Genomic DNA, 18,057 nt, shown 5'->3' with positions numbered 1-18,057 from the left:
TTCCCTTATGGTACTATATTTTGTCTACTGTTTGCTGGATTATTTTTCCCTGTTTTTTTAAAAAAAAAAGCAATAATAAAGCATTTTAAAATTTCCGAATATTTTGGATTTTTTGGTCTTGGTTAATTCACTTCATTGGAGAAGGTTTACAAACTACAGACAAGGACTAAGATTATCTAAAAGGGAACAACCCCTTTAAAGTTTGCCATATATAAGAGCACATTCTATAAGAGCAGACGCGTTCCTGGATCCTGTGCCGGCATTAAGTAACTGTATAAGGAAATCTGTGATTTGTCACAGATTAATGAGGGGTTTTAATATTGTGTTTCTTCATTTGAGGCAAATGCAGGATCTGGTGGAGACTAATTAAAAACCTTACAAGCATTTGAGACGACAGGGCGCCGAGCTTGACTAATCACGACACTGAGGAGTGAACAGAAAAGTGCTATATGAAAGCGTGCGGTAATCTTCCTGCAATTATTCTCATGTGATCGCCGCTTTGCCCTGGGCAGCTACCGCCATAAATGCATTTCTGTCATTCTTAGAATGTCCAGAAATAAATATGGAAATTCCGTTCTAATAATAACAGCACTGATTGCTGTTTAGATTGATAGTTGTAATCTTACCAGGAAGAAAGCAGTTTCCTAGTCAATAAATAAAAGGTTCACGTGTCGGATGAATGATGTTGTTACTTTTTCTCTTAAATTCCTTGGTCAAGGAAACCAGGCTTTGATATACAGCTGCCATATTTGTCACGCAGGGCCTCATGCTCACAGCCATATTATGACTACAAAGTAAACTAGAGACATAATACTGCACCCAAAACAAAACATTAAGTCCTACCTTATGCCTCTACTCCGCTGGATTTTGACTGTCGAAGCACAGGTTGCCTAAATCTACATAGTTTGTCAAGGCTAAGATCCAAAAAGGTAGTTATGGGCTCCCATTTCATTCCACCATGAACATTTTTATTTCTTTTTAATTTAAAGGAAACTCATCCACAGGTGTTTTCCACCTAATCTTAGAGCAGAATAATGTAGACACAGAGACAATGATTTCAGTGATGTGCCACTTACTGGGCTGCTTGCTGTAGTTTTGATAAAAATCATTGCTTTATCAGCACAAAATTATCTCTAGAGGACTAGTAAACCTGCTGTCATGTAGTTTTCTATATTCGTGAGCTCTGCATAATCCCGCCTCCAACACTGATCGGCAGCTTTCTACCTATGCACAGTGTACACAGAAAGCTGCCACTCAGTGGTGTGGACGGAGTTATACACAGCTCAGCATTCAGAGAACTGCTAGATCTGCAGCAGATAAAACAATGATTATTATTAAAACTGCAGCAAATAAATCAGTAAGTGACACATCATTGGAATGCGGATCTCTGCCTCTACCACATGCTGCCCTCAGATGAGGTGCCAAACAAATCTGGAGGCAGATTCCTTTTAATTATTCATGAGCCTTTGTAACGCTATGACTTTAGTGATATGTTCAATTACCTTATTTTGACTCCTTCCTTCCCAAACGGTTCCATGACAATTGTGTACAAGATAATTGTGTACGGACAATTGTGTACAGAAAATTGTGTACAGGCCAATTGTGTCCAAGGACAATTGTGTACAAGGACAATTGTGTACAGGGCAATCGCCTTGTACACAATTGCCTTGTACACAATTGTCATTGTACACAATTGGCCTGTACACAATTGTCTGTACACAATAGTCCGTACACAATTATCTTGTACACAATTGTCCTGTCACCTTCCCAAACACCATGCCGAAAGGCAGTTTTAACTGCCTAGTTTGAGCGCCATGCAATCTGCTTTCAACTGCTGCTCAGCAAGAATCCATAGTCTAAGCTATCAGAGTAAGAACCTCTCCCCTCTGATCCTTTCTGCCCTCAACCTCCCTACCCAGACAAGGAAGATCCCTAACAGAAGATCTGCAGTGTGTACACGGCTCTGCCATGTGCATGAGAAAAAAGACTACACGCATGATAAAAAGCATCCGTGTCCAGTTATGAAACATGGATATGAAGGATTTCTCATGAGAATACAATGTTACACTTGTCATTTCCATCGCTTTTTCTAGATGTATTTTCTCTTGTCACCTCCCGTCATACTTGATGATTCTACTAGCCAGTTTCCTACTCCAGACTGATGAGGGGCAATACCCCGAAACAGCTGTCTGTGGATGGATACCATGTTTTGGCATAGGTGGTCTCCTTCATTGGAGACTGCCCTTCCCGTGGTTGTTCCTTCCCGGTGAAAGACCTGGCTAGTCATTGCTTGCGTTGAGAAACGTGATGGTGTCTCCGCGGCTTGTGTTTTGCATGTTTTTGCATATTTCCCATAAGGGATGGGGGCATTGCTCTAGAATCACTGCGTTGAGAAACATGTGATGGTGTCTCCGCAGTGTTGGATGTTGATCTCCATGAGTTCATTCATCCTCATTTTTCACATACTTGATGATTCTAGCAGTCAATGATTGAGCCATTGTAATTTGGATGCTTGAATGGAGGAGGAACCGCAGATATAAATAACCGCCTCCTCCAAAATAAAGTTTATTCAGTCTGAAATGGAATCTCAAACAATGGCATCTACTGATATTGTATCTGAACAGTTGTTTGCCTTTATATACCGCACACATGGGGAGCTGTGGATGCGGAATTGGATAAACAGATGAAATCCATTGTAATAGCGTGCAGGTGCTGAGTATGTCACCGCGGAACAGAGACAGACCAAAAGTTAAAGGGGTTTATTTACAGGGGTCAGAATCTCCTCACAGGGAGAAAACAGTGGGGGTTAAACTGGAAAGGTAATAGTGATTTAACGGTTCATGTAAACTAGACAAAGTTATCAGAACAGTCAAGCAGAACTACGGTAAATAACGGGTATTCTTGCAACTTATCAGTCTGAAGAAATCTTGGTTGATGGGTCGGCTTCTCCAATGTAGGCACTGTCAACAGTGGCACTTGTAGTCTCTGTAGTCTCTGTAAGCGCTGTAGTCTCTGTAGGTAGGTAACCGGGGCCTCAGGGGTTAAAGAGGAAGGCAGGGGGGACACTTGGCCAAACTGGGTCTCCCCTGCTCTGAGTCTCTGCTTTCAAACTAACAGTCTCTCCGCCGGAACGATGCTCAGTCTTTTGTTAAGTCTCTGCCGGAATCAGCCGCTCTGACCTGTCACTGCGGGCACCGGGGCTGCATGCGCGGGTCTCCGCCTCTGCACGCTCAGGAGGACGTATTCCTCTAGTCAATGGGGACTCCGCATCCACGTACTCACAGACAGCAGCATATATGTCACGTCCTCCTGTCTTATTCCTCTGAATGGGAGTTCTCTCTCCTCCCGTGCGTGCAGCTGACACCTGCTCTCTTTGCTGCACACACTGCTCTGACCTGTGCGCGCTCCACTATGGCGCCCTCAGCCTGCACTGCTTCCTGTCCAGGAACCTTTCACCTTCTACACTGCTACTGACAGGTCCCTGATGCAGTCGGTCCAGGTCCAAAAGTCTTCCCCCCCGGCAACTCTGCTGCCCGGCTATATGGTTCTGGACAAGGAGCAGAGGAGGTAACCCACCTCCTGATTCTTCTTGTGCTTCACCCCCTTACACCATCACATAGCATTTAATATAATTCTACCACGCAATCTAAAAATGTCAATGACCCAACACTTAGTATTTAAAATTGTACCGTCACAAGGTTTCTTTTCTGTTTTCTGAATCAATATGATATAATTTCATATGGACATCACAGGGGTGACGGCTTCTTCATTTGGGACCTTGCTCCTCCTGTGACCCAAATTGGGAGAATAAGATTTTTAGGCTTTACACGGATGGCCATTCATGATTTTCCTACATTTCTCCTATGTAAATCTACACTTGGTCATTTAGTACGGACATTTGTCAGCAACATTAACATTGCTGTCTTTGAGTAACTATTGCTTTGTGCTTGGGAATGGGAATTTTACTAAGGCAGGGGTCAGCGGCCATAGATTCTCTCACCCAAGATTATGCTGGTGACACTCTGATCCAAGTTTGCTCAGCATAGTGTGATCCAATTCTCTCAGATGAAGAGAAGATGGTGAACAACATTTCCCCATCTTCTCCATTGCGTGAGTCAGAGTAATTTGGGCTACAATCAAATGTCATCTGAGCGCAGTCCGATGTTTTCCACACACCCATAGACTTAAATGGGAGAGTGTCTTCTGATTTGCGCAGCATGCTGCAATTTTTTTGCACGTCAGCACTACACCATTGAATACCATTGGTCCAAGTGCTATCAGATAAACTATTGTAGACAAAGTTGTGAGCGAGCCCTGAAAATAAGGATTACAGGCAGCTGTAGGTTTTCCTCAAAGGTTGCAGTTTTTAGTTGACCCTTTTCCTTCAGAAGCCTTTGGTTGTGTTCACACGTGATGTTTTTGTAGATTTTTTTTTTTTTTTTTGCTGCATTTTTTCTGACAGCACCAGTAATGTCAGAAATCTCAGAAATCTCATGAACACTTTTCTTTTCCCTGTCTGGATTTGAGCACTGCAGTATGTCAATTCTTTCAGCATTTTTGCAGTTTTTTTTTCACTGATAGAAAGCAATGAAAAAAAGCAAAAACTCTACAAAAAACACAGCATAACACTTTTGTCACATTTTTGCAGCATTTTTTTGCTACTCATTTTGGTGAATAAATCTATCTTTAATAACATGTACTGTTCACACGTGTAATACGCCTAAAAAAAAAAATACAGCAAAAATTGCCGCTATTTCCTGTATTTTATATGCAGCTTTTTTACTACCAGGAGTGAAGGTTTTGACTGCAGAAAAAATAACCACTATAAAAACCCCATGTGTGAACATAGCCTTTCACTGTTGTTTGCAATAGCAGATTTGCAGCCGTTCTATATTCCTTCCTTTTTTATGGCTGACCTCGCTGCACTCCAAAGTCAGTGCGAAGAGTCTCTGCGGCGTAATGCTTCGTATGGTGACTTATTACAGTGTTGTGGTTCCCGTAGAAGTAAAAGCTTTTGGAAGTCAATAGTTCTATTATTCTGGGATTTAACAGAATCAAATGGAAAGAAAAACTCATTTTGCACCATCGGAATCCAGAGTCATGCTGAGCTACAGCCAAGGCCCAGTGTATAGGGGCGTAATACCAGTATTGAGGCCATATACATCAGTCCGTGCGGCTCTGTAGTGAGGGGTGACAATTATTAAAGTCGATAGATGTCTATAAACTGTTAGTATAGTAAGTGAAGGGCGAGAGTCTACAGGATAACTGCACTTTGCTCTTTAATTGCCAAACCATATGGCCACTAATTTGAAGTCTTACCCCATAAACCAGGTACGCATTAATAATTTCAAGCCTTAGTGATTTGTGGTAAAACCGCACAATACTGTCATACCGTCATCTTCACGCACACGTCGGCGGTGCCACCGCAGGGAGCTCACCCTAATGGATCAATGGATTTCTTTAACTGATCAATTTCATTTTTGGGTGAAAAAAATCAATCTCTGACGAACTATAGTGCAGTTTTCATTGATAGATATTTCTTTAGGCCGGAGTCACACTACAGCGAGATACGGCCGAGTCTCGCAGGTTAAAACCAAGCTCTGGCACCGGCACCCCGGAGCGCAGCGTGCAGCTCCATGTATTGCTGTGCGGCTGCATGCTCCGCTCCGGAGTGCCGGCGCCAGAGCTTGGTTTTAACCTGCAAGACTCGGCCGTATCTCGCTGTAGTGTGATCCCGGCCTTACTGTTGTGATTATGAGAGTTTTATTTCTCGTTTCTTGCATAGTGTCATCATTCTGTGCAGATAACTGAATGATTTCCGATAATTTATTCTGTGAGTGGCAGGCGCCTCATCATATACAGATATAAAATTGAAACAGACATTTGTGTTTCACACTCTGAAAATTAACTTAATTTGCCAGACCAAAGGCAGCGCTCCTGAGCTGAGCTCCTCAGTCTCACATATACCTATGAGGCTGTAGAGTTTGGGTCAGGACACCTATGGGCCATCTGGGAACTCACAGTCCGTAATCAGACCATGATACTCGGTCTTCGGTATTTAACCTAAGTGAGAGGACCCTGCTTGTAAGAAGCTTTAAAGCTGATCTGTCACCTGATTTCACAAAACATACTGCATATATTCATAAAAAATCTCTTTAATCTGATAATAACGTATTTACATTGAAAATCCATTTCAGAATTCCTGTATAATATTGTATGAACATTTAACTTAGCATCCGCACACTTACAGTAGCCTGCCTGACAGATCCTCAATGTCCCTCCTCTCTGCTGCTGCTGAGATCTCACACTGCTCATTACAAGCTGCAGATTTCAGTTGTAAAGTGCCGCTGTGCGGTAGTTATAGGCGAGGTATTCGTCTTTCAAGGCCCCGACAAGCGAAATGAAAACGGGGGTCCTGACTGGGTGTGTGTGGTTGTATCACATACCCAGTGATGATAATCTTCCTCTGATGGTGTCTTTCCTTGTGTCCTGCTCACTAACTACTCACTAACTCCCAGCAACTAACTCACAGGTCCCTATTCCTTCTCCCCAACTATGGGCAGGCCCTACAGTTAACCTTGTCACCCCTAACTAACAGGAACTGCAGCCTCCAGGAGAATAACACATGCAATACAGTAAATTTTCATATATTTTAAACTTCAGAGATGTGTTACACTGTCTTCTCCACCTTCACACAGTCAGGCTGATTGAGCAGAGAATGATTGCACTTGGACTCGTGAGCTATATTATTCTATAGCTGGACTCCTAAAAGGATCATTTTAATATAAGGACTACAAAGCCACCCTGTCACAAATTTTCAAAGTAAATACACCAACCTCATCAGGTAAAGAGATCTATTTACGGTAATAATGTAATTTGAGATCTGGTGAACAGCATTTAGCATTATAGAAGAGAAATCTCCAATATGTCTATCTAGTATTTGCTCTACTATTAGATCAATGGTATTCAAAAGCACCACACCTGCATTCCCCTGGACAAAGCTAAAAACAAAACGCGCGTCGGGGTGCCTGCCGCTTACAGGTATAATGTCTTTTTCACATTGATGCATATGTTCTCTTGATAACATGACCATCTTGGCACTAGCTTTTAATATTCATGGGAACTTCTTCTTATATGCAAATGGTGTAGGAATATTTACTTAGTAAACCTTAGGCAGCCTGATGTGGGATATGTTCCCATTTTTTTTGCTGCCTTTCAATTTGAGGTTGGACGAAACATATAATTTTTTGGGAAGCATGATTCTGCTCCTTATATTGAATTATTTTGTCCATATCTCATTGGCACATTGATTTGTGTTTTGCTGTATATTATTCCCTAACGTGATGGATATATACAGTACCATTCCTTTCATTATATTAATATCCGTATGCGGTTCTTTTTGTATTTCTGTCCCCATTAATTAAATTGCTTGCACTGCCGCTTTTAGATTGTAATTAAATAAAATATATATTTTTTGAATAGTTATGGCATAAAGCTTCCTTTTCCTCTTTTTTAGGTTTATGGTATTCAAAAGCAGCTCATATAAAATATAATAATAATAACTAAAAATGTTAATTTAAACAAATCTTTTTGATCTGGTAAAAAATAACTAATTTTCATGCACTCAAAAAATTCTGATCTGAGTCACATAGTTTTTGCAGTTTGGAAAAATGCCATGAATTTCATGTTTGCTATACAAGCTTTGCGTTGCTCTTGTGTTTATTTCCTACAGAAACGCCAATGGGGATATACATGAAAAGAAAATGCCAAAGCATGCTGCTTTAGGATAAAAACACCAACTATAAATGCACCAAAATATGTCTGAAAAACAAAATGTAATGTCAGAGAACAGCAAAAAGTGAAAAGAAAAAAAAAATTATTGGGCCTGAACGATGTCTAGCAACAAAATAGAAGAATATTTAGAACTGAGAGTCCTCAGTAGTTGATACCTTTTAATGGCTAACTGAAAAGATGGTAACACATTGCAAGCTTTCAAGACTACCCCGGTCTCTTCATCAGGCATCGACTAATACAAAATCTGAAGAATCACATATTTATACACAAGACCGCACAGAAATAACGCAATAGATAAGACAAGTGATGTGAAGCGGAATACTGGCTAACACAGTACAAAGATATATATCTTTCCTGTAGCAACAAAATAAAGCATTTTCTTTAGTTATTGATCATGGCAAAATCCTATTATGAAACAACGTTTTTCTCCAACATGTCCTGTACTATCTAAATTTTGCCCCAATGGTTCGCTTCCTCGCCTTTACTAAACCTTCTGTTATTGCATTTACAGCTTTCGTTCTACGTAATAGTGAAGGCGATCTACACACTTGGGCACAGCGCCTCTCTGATAGCTCTCACCATTGGAAGTGCAATTCTTTGTTTATTTCGGTAAGTACCCAAACTCATGGGTTGCAGGACATTGAAGGGAAATGCTGGACTGCATGTTTGGTGTTTTAAATGGTAACCCAAATATACTGGAAAAATGTAATTCACATATATAGGGCGCAGTCAGACGGCCATATAGCACAGATGACAATAGTATTGCAATTGCAATGCTCGGACTGACTAGCGGCTCTCCTGACCCGAGCGTGACAGCTGCAAAGAAAGACATACTGTCATGCTCAGGTCAGGAGAGCCGCCAACCAGTCCGGGCATTGCAATACAATCGACGTCCGTCCCTTACCTTGCGCTTCCGCATTCCCGATCACATTAATGAACATTTAAAGCTAGAGTCAAGATGGATTTTCAACTTGGACTCCGCAGCCCCTAAGGGTATCAATGAAGACCAAAAGTTTACAGGTTTCATTGTGAAATAGGTCTTTTTTCGGTATCCATATCCTGCATTCCTTAATTTCAGCTTCAGTCAAATATCTAGTGAGTCTCCCTAGGCATGTCTTCTGCACATTTTTTTTTTTTGCATGTCGTGTATGTTGTATTTTTTATTTCCTGTTTGTGCTAGCCCTGCTTTCAGCGTCTTGCACTTATATATCACAGCATTCATGTCTGTGTATCTGTCCTGTCTCTCATGTCATGGGTACACTCCTGATGTTCCTGTGAAGCGTATACTGTATATTTAAATGCCCATGTTTTGTGCACATTGAGAGTTTTTCTTTTTTTTTTTTAAGGATATTTTTCATTTTTTCTTTTTTTCTTCTCTTCACTTGGTTGACTTATTTTTGGTAGATCAGTTACACACACTTACCAATCATGATGTCATACTGACTAGACTGATAGGGCATTTTCCCTTTAGGCATAATGTTTATATCCAAAATTTAACCCATCTTGCTGCTAAGCTAGTTCATGTTTAGTGAAGTCACTGTTCAATTTGATCCATTGTGGATTTGCTAGCCCTCCGGAATGCATTCTCCGCGCCACCTGAAACGCATGCATCACTTCTGATCCACTGATACCTAAGTGGAACGCATTGGTGAGAGGCACACGTCACTTCCGGTCTGACGCATGCGGGATGGGGTCAAACAGAAATGCCTGCCTGACCAAACCTGATACTCCTAATGCTTTGACCTGAATTATGGCTTCTATCTAAGCATGTCGCCTACACAGAGTACCCCTGATGAAGCTGCCAGTAGGCAGCGAAACGCGCGGGGACTCATCTGCTCAGATTGTTACTATCACCCCAGTATGCATCACCCAATGTTTACATTCATGTATACATTTTTCTGTATTTTTTTGCCTTCCATAGCCATTTGATGCTTTATTGTTAATCACTTTGCCTACTATACCTTAGACTTGTATAAAGGTATCACTTTGTTAATCATATACAGATACTGGATTACTATTACCATTATATTTACATTGCAGGCATGTCTGCAATTATGCACTTATATTCATACTGGGTTGCTCATTTATATGCATTTGTAAATATCTGAGAGAGGGGAACCCATGGGATTATCACTTCCCACCACCTCCAGTTCTCAACTCCTTTTTAAATTGTTTTTAATGAATATGTCTGTGTCTGTATCGTCTATTCTTCTGCTGTTTTTGAATTTAAATTTTGAATGAAAATTCAAATTTAAAATTAATTATGGGTGTGCACATTATCTGTCCTTACGGTCTTTCCACTCTTCCTTCCTGCTATTGCTTGCATGCAAGGCTCTGTAGAACCCCAACTCCATTCATCCATGCTAAGCTCAGTTTCCTATCATACCGATCATGAAGGATAAGTTCCTGTTTTGATGATGATAGGGATTTTTTCCATAACCTCAAACAAGGGAACCTGTCACACTGAGCATGGAGTCTGATCTGCCGACAGCACGGAATCAAGCAGAAGGAACTGAGCACAATGATATAATAAGTTTGTACTAAAGGATCCAAAATAACTATTTGATTCATTGAAGTCCCTGCTCACACTGGTTTTAAAGGGAGTCTGTCAATAGGTTTTTGCTATTTCATCTGAGAGAAGCATAATGTATGCATAGAGACCCTGAATCCAACTATGTAACACTTAGCTTACTGGGTGCAGCAGTTGTGATACCACTTTAGATTTAGCAATGCAGCAGAGCAGAGAAAGCTAACCCCACCCACACCAGGCTCTCTCTATTTACTGCTTATCACAGAAGGGGGTGGAGTTGGATCAGGGCGCACAGGGCCAGCTAGTCACAGCAATATTAATCACCAGGTGATTAATCCTTCAGTTAAAGTAAACAACAACACACAGTTGGACATGTGACACATCATTGAGTTCAGTGTTTTAACCCCTACCTTATGCTGTTCTCAGATAACATGTCAAAAACCTGATGACAGATTCCCTTTAGCAGCCAAGATTAGGTAGTCCTAATAAGTGACTGACAGCTATCTCCGTATGCACATTTATGTACACAGGAACCTGTCTCAGCCCATCACTGAACAAGCGGCCATTTCTGTCCACTTTTTGTGTGTTGTGGTGACTGAGTAACTTTAAAATGGCACCTGTAGGCAATCAGTGTGTTTTTTCTTTTTTATTAATTAAGCTTGAAACCTTTTTTGTTCAATAATTTAGCTTCCCAGGAAAATGTGTTTACCTCGTTTCTGACATAAGACATACTTATACTTTGTATGTCGGTTCCCCATATAGATAGGCCGTTCCGATCGTTGCTGTTTTGCCATTTAAATGCTGCTGTCAATCACTGACAGTGGCATATAAATGATGCATTTGCTGGGGTAATTTGGATAACATTCAGAAACCTGATGAAGGCCCCTATTACTACCATCTTTGTCTGCTGGCTGCTGAACGTAATTTTGTCCATTTACTGAAATACTGTGGTTTTGTAGAATATAGAACAAAATATCAAACTTGAGATCTTTCATCTCAAGCCCCCTAAGGAGACTAAAAAAAAGTTTGAAAAAATGGCAAAAGTTTTTAAAAAAAATATATATAAAAAATAAATATTCAAATCACCCCAGTTTTCCACTATTAAAGATAAAGGTTAAAAAGAGAAGAAAAATAAGCATATTTGTTATCGCCATCTCCAAAACAATTACAGTCTATCAAAATGTAAAATTAATTAACCTGCATGGTAAACGGTGTGATGTGAAAGCAAAATCAAAATTCCATAATTGCTTATTTTTTGGTTGCCACATGTACCTGAAAAAAATGCAAAACAGTGATCAAAAAGTCATTTGTAATCCAACATGCTATCAATAAATTTTCAGCTGCGTACAAACAAAAAAACAAATCCTTACATACAGGTGCTTCTCACAAAATTAATTATAGAAGGATAGGGAAAATGAAGGGAGGTCAGCTCACCAGTCTCGGTTGCGATCCATAATCCTCCTGCGCACGGAGTCACCTTGATCAGGGGTGTTGACTGAAGCAAAATAAAGGATGGAATCTCCAGCGCTGGACTTCAGTTAAAAATACATCATTTATTGTAAATTCTTAAAATCGAACAGAAAAAGTGTGGATAAGGACATACAGGCAGATGGGGTCTCTGGTGGTCTCCAACCAACGCGTTTCGACCTAGAGGGTCTTACTCATGGTTCACAAAATTAGAATATCATCAAAAAGTTAATTTACTTCAGTTCTTCAACACAAATAGTGAAACTCATATATTATATAGAGTCATTACAGAGTGATCTATTTCAAGTGTTTATTTCTGTTAATGTTGATGATTATGGCTTACAGCCAATGAAAAACCAAAAGTCATTATCTCAATAAATTAGAATAATTAACAAGACACACCTGCAAAGGCTTCCTAAGCGTTTTAAAAAGGTCCCTTAGTCTGTTTCAGTAGGCTCCACAATCATGGGGAAGACTGCTGACTTGGCAGATGTCCGGAATGCAGTCACTGACACACTCCACAAGGAGTGTAAGCCACAAAAGGTCATTGCTAAAGAAGCTGGCTGTTCACAGAGTGCTGTATCCAAGCATATTCGTGGAAGGAAAAAGAGTGGTAGAAAAAGGTGCACAAGCAGCCGGGATAGCCTCAGCCTTGAAAGGATTTTTAAGAAAAGGCCATTCAAAAATTTGTGGGAGATTCACAAGGAGAGGACTGCTGCTGGAGTCATTGCTTCAGGAGCCACCACACACAGACATATCCAGGACATGGGCTGCAAGTGTCACATTCCTTGTGTCAAGCCACTTATGAACAATAGACAATGCCAGAAGCGTCTTACCTGGGCCAAGGAGAAAAAGAACTGGACTGTTGCTCAGTGGTCCAAACTGGTGGTTTCAGATGAAAGTAAATTTTGCATTTCATTTGGATATCATGGTCCCAGAGTCTGGAGGAAGAGTGGAGAGGCCCCAATCCAAGCTGCTTGAGGTCTAGTGTGAAGTTTCCACAGTCAGTGATGATTTGGAACTTTCATTCTCCAGCAGGACTTGGCACCTCTCCACACTGTCAAAGGTACAATACCTGGTGTAAAAACAACAGTATCACTGTGCTTGATTGGCCAGCAAACTCACCTGACCTTAACTCCATAGAGAATCTATGGGATATTGTCAAGAGGAAGATGAGAGACACCAGACCCAACAATGCAGACGAGCTGAAGGCTGCTATCAAACCTGGGCTTCCATAACACCTCAGCAGTGCCACAGGCTGATCGCCTTCATACCACGCCGCATGGATGCAGTAATTGATGCAAAAGGAGCTCCGACTGAGCATTGAGAGCATTTACTGAATATACATTTCAGTAGGCCAACATTTCAGATTTTAAAATCATTTTTCAAGCTGGTGTTATAAAATATTCTAATTTACTGAGATAATGACTTTTGGGTTTTCATTGGCTGTAAGCCATAATCATCAACATTAACAGAAATAAACACTTGAAATACATCACTCTGTAATGATTCTATATAATATATGAGTTTCACTTTTTGCATCAAAAAACTGAAATAAATTACCGTAACTTTTTTATGATATTCTAATTTTGTGAGAAGCACTTGTAGTTCCACTGATGGAGAAATAAAAACATTATAAATCTCAGAAAATGACAACACTGAGACCACGTTTACACGGTCAGTATTTAGTCAGTTTTTTACATCATCATTTGTAAGCCAATACCATAAGTGGAACAATCAGAGGAAAAGTATAATAGAAACACGTCACCACCATTTTTCACCCGCTCCTGATTTTGGCTTACTAATACTGATATAAAAATACACCAAATACTCAACATGTGCACGTGGCCTAAGGCAACAATCCAACAAAGAGCTTTAGAGTAGTTTGTTTTAAGTTACATATTTTTTTTAAAAAAAACTCAAGTAACCTATTTGACTTAATATGTACAGAAATGCTGCAAAAAAATCTGCAACATAAAAAACTCACCAAAAGCTCCTCGTGGGATCGTAGGCTTACTCAAATATTTTTGTTACAGATTTCCACTTTTTTTTAAAACAATTTTATGTAAAGCATTATACATGTTTTGGTATTTCCTGGAAAATCAAGTTGTCAAACAAATGCGAAATTGTACTTTTTCTCAATGTCATTGCACTTGGAATTCTTTTTCCATATTTCAGTGCATTGTATGGTAAAGTGAATGCTGTCATTCAAAACTACAAGTCATCCTGAAAAGATAAGCTGTGTTGAATGAAAAATACAAAATAAAAAGTTAAGGCTCTTGAAAGAAGGCGAAAAAAAAGAACAAAAAACAAAAATTACCCTCAATGGGAAGGGGGTTAAGATTTTTTTGTATGTGCAGTAAATCCAAACCGGCAGCATTTTGTCTCAGTTCTAGTTCCTCTCTCCCTTCACTGCATGTCAGAATGTTTTGGGAATCCCCTTGTGACCATTCACCAACACTTTTTAGCTAATTCCTTGTTAGATTGTCTTTGCTTCAATAAGAAAATAAAATTCAGGTTTTGATAAACACCTATGGCGTTACATGCAATGTTTAAATAAAATTGCATCCAAAGGCTATGGGCAATCAGTGCATCGGTTAAAACACTACAGGTTCAGGTATGTTCACCATCGCAGCCAAAAAATGTTTTCATACATTTGAAATGAAAAAAACAACTGCTTACAAATAATTGTAATAAAAAAAAATACAAAATTAAATCTACCAGTTTCAGTTTACAGCCATTATTCTATCCTTAAAGGGAACATGTCACCAGGAATAATGCGGTTAGTCTGCAGGTTAACAGCATTATGCTGCCTGGCACCTGTACAGTCATTTTGTGTTTCTTGTATTTTCTTACTATTGAACCAACAGTTGTCGCCTTCTCATCCAGCATCTTATGTATAGTTTTGTAGCCCATTCCAGCTTTGTGCAGGTCTATGATCTTGTCCCTGACATCCTTGTAAAGCTCTTTGGTCTTGCCCATGATGTAGAGGCTAGAGTCTGGCTTATTAATTGAGTCTGTGGACAGGAGTCTTTTATAAAGGTGACTATGTAAGACAGTTGTCTTTAATGCAGGTAAGAAGTTGATTAGGAGCGTCTAACTGGTCTGTAGGATCCAGGACTCTTAATAGTTGGTAGGGGATCAAATACTTATTTCTCACTGCAAAATGCGAATAAATTTATATAATTTATACATTGTGATTTTCTGGATTTTATTTTTGATATTCTATCTCTCAATGTTAAAATTAACCTACACTTAAAATTATAGACTGTTCATGTCTTTATCAGTGGGCAAACTTACAAAATCATCAAGGGATCAAATACTTATTTCCCCCACTGTAGCTTGAGCCGTGCTATGAGTAGCAGAAATATAATCATCTGCACAGGGCGGAGCTCATAGCAGATCGACCATGACAACCACGGAGTTCTCCTGCAGACCCCGGGGGTGGTCATAGCAACTTATCGGCGCCCTACAATCATGTGAAGGGGGGCCAATGAGCAGAGCTAGTGATAGTGATGCGCTTCTGGCGCGATCATGTTAAATGCCACCGTCAGAGATTGGCTGCGGCATTTAACCTGTTAACAGCCGCGGGTGGATAGAGATTCCACTCGCGGCTGTTATGGGCACATGTCAACTGATGAAATCAAAGGGGTGAAGGGGTTAAAAAGTCGCAAATAATGAATTAGGTGCTAACATCTGGATTACAAAGTTAATTTTCTAAACCTATTAAACACCTGGATTAGAAAAATACAGCCACAATGATGAACCAAGAAGAAAAAACAGATGAATGAATAGAAAATATGGTACACTTGAAAATAGGTGCAAGTTCAAAGAAAACTAGACAAATATAGGCTCAAATGCAATAATGAATCAAGCCCTATTACTCTTCTCTTTTGAATCCACTTTTGTGTTTGTCTCAAAAGAACTTCCACAAAAACTGCATGTGTGACTGCAGCCTGATATATTCACACTCAGCATGAGAATTTGGGGATTGAAAGCTCCTTTGTGTACATCTCGGTGAGGTTGTTTCTGCCATAAAAGCATGCTGTACATCTCTGTAATCCCCTTTTTAGATGAATTGGACAATCACAGATGTTTCTGCTGCCCAAGAATTTATCTTAATAGATCATCGTAAATTATGCTATTTTAACCAAAACAATAATTTTAATAAATTGTGTAGAAAAGCAGAAACCCTGGATCAGTCTACTCTCTTGTGTGTTCTATTATGGCTATTCTGGTAGCTGTTACGCAATAACTATTCTTGTGTCGAAAATATTAGTATGGTTTGAATTATCTTTTATGTCCTTCAAGGTTGAAAAGGGACAGACATGCTGAGAGGCAAGTTAAGAAATATTTTACACCATCTGTACAACAGTATTAGGAGCGGCTGAGTTCAGACGAGCTTTTCACTGTGTTATCCAAATGATTAATTCATGTTCATAAAATATAGAAAACTGTTATAATTTATTGCAATAAATCCTCACTGGTCATTGCATTTTCCATAGTAGATTTACATATATTTCCCAACGTATCCAGGTCAAAATATTATCATTCACCTACAAAACCATCCATAATCTGTCTCCTCCGTATATCTCTGAACTAATCTTGTCTTATCTTCCAACACATAATCTCTGGTCCTCTCAAGACCTGCTTCTCTTCTCCACACTTATACGTTTCTCACCCAATCACCTCCAAGACTTCTCTTGAGCATCCCCCATACTCTGGAATTCTGCGACCCAACACATCCAATTTTCTGGCAGTTTTAGAATTTTCAGACGGAACTTGAAAACACATCTCTTCAAGAAAGCTTATAGCCAGCACTGGCCCTGATTCCACATTATTATGGTCTGCAATAACCCCTTGCCACCTCACCACCACCAGAGTTGCCGCAACCCCCCAACATATTGTCTCCTTCCCCATTACCCTGTAGACTGTAAGCCCGCAATGGCAGGGCTCTCATCTGTCTGCAACCAGTCTGTCATTCTTCACTGTAATTTATATTTGTATGTAACCCTTTGTCATGTACAGCACCATGGAATCAATGGTGCTCTTAAAATAAACAATAATAATCCTCATTCTCCAGGCTGCTCATCAACCAGTCTCAGTGCTTCACAGTATAGAGCAAAAGATGCCAGTGGTCAAGCCATTGGAGGAAAAATGGCAAAACTGGTGATGAAGCAACTTGAGAACAGCTACCACTGATATTTTCCTGAAGTAGCTTTGTCTGGGGAAAACTCGGAAGCTGTACCGTTGTCTAAAAGATGACAAGTGCACATAGCCGTAAGAGTTTTAATTTTTAGACAGTGTAAACTTAGGCTATGGTGACTGAACTGGTAACGTGCCAAACCACGGACAGCATGAATCAGAGCGTGGCTGCACGATTGCTCTGGCATTTCAGAGAAAATATACTTTAACTAGCTGAAGAGCCTGGTGCTGCCCAGGCATAGTAACTAACTGTGGTTAGTTATAGCAAATTATAATTATCCTCCATCCCATAGTCCCGTGCCCATATACCCATCATACATATCCACGATCCCATAGGCCCGTGCCCATATACCCATCATACATATCTTCCATCCCATAGTCGAGTGCCCATATACTCATCACACATCCTTCATCCCATAGTCCCATGCCCATATACCCATCACACATCCTCCATCCCATAGTCCCATGCCCATATACCCATCATACATATTCGCCATCACATAGTCGAGTGCCCATATACCCATCACACATCCTTCATCTCATAGTCCCATGCCCATATACCCATCATACATATCCTCCATCCCATAGACCCATGCCCATATACCCATCATACATATTCGCCATCCCATAGTCCCATGCCCATATACCCATCACACATCCTCCATCCCATAGTCAACCATTATGACATCATAATGAGTGGCGGGGCTTGCAACCTATGATGACATCAGCGTCGCCATGGCAACCATTATGACATCATAATGAGGGGCGGGGCTTGATACACGCACACTTTTTCCCCATTATGTAGATAGGGGCAAAATTGTTTGGTGAATTGGAATGCGCGGGGTTAAAATTTCACCTCACAATATAGCCTAGGACACTCTCGGGGTCCAGACATGTGACTGTGCCAAATTTTGTGGCTGTAGCTGCGACGGTGCGGATGCCAATCCCGGACATACACACATACATATATACATACATACACATACTTGAGCTTTATATATTAGATGATCTGATCAGAAAGCATAGGAATAGACAAGACTTGTCCGACACTGCCCCCAGCC

General features: G+C 40.2%; 1 protein-coding gene across 1 annotated transcript in view; it reads left to right on the top strand.

Moving 5' to 3' along the window:
* Positions 1–18,057, top strand: part of VIPR2 (vasoactive intestinal peptide receptor 2) — a 183,029-nt gene that overhangs the window by 128,733 nt on the left and 36,239 nt on the right. The window contains exon 5 of the mRNA XM_073581615.1: positions 8,306–8,403. Within this exon, the coding sequence (XP_073437716.1) occupies positions 8,306–8,403 (98 nt within the window). The remainder of the gene's footprint in view (positions 1–8,305; positions 8,404–18,057) is intronic.

This window comes from Dendrobates tinctorius, unplaced genomic scaffold (assembly GCF_039654945.1).
Source record: "Dendrobates tinctorius isolate UK_male_01 unplaced genomic scaffold, ASM3965494v1 ptg000070l, whole genome shotgun sequence".
Lineage (NCBI taxonomy): Eukaryota > Metazoa > Chordata > Amphibia > Anura > Dendrobatidae > Dendrobates > Dendrobates tinctorius.
This window is presented reverse-complemented; position numbering and strand designations above follow the sequence as displayed.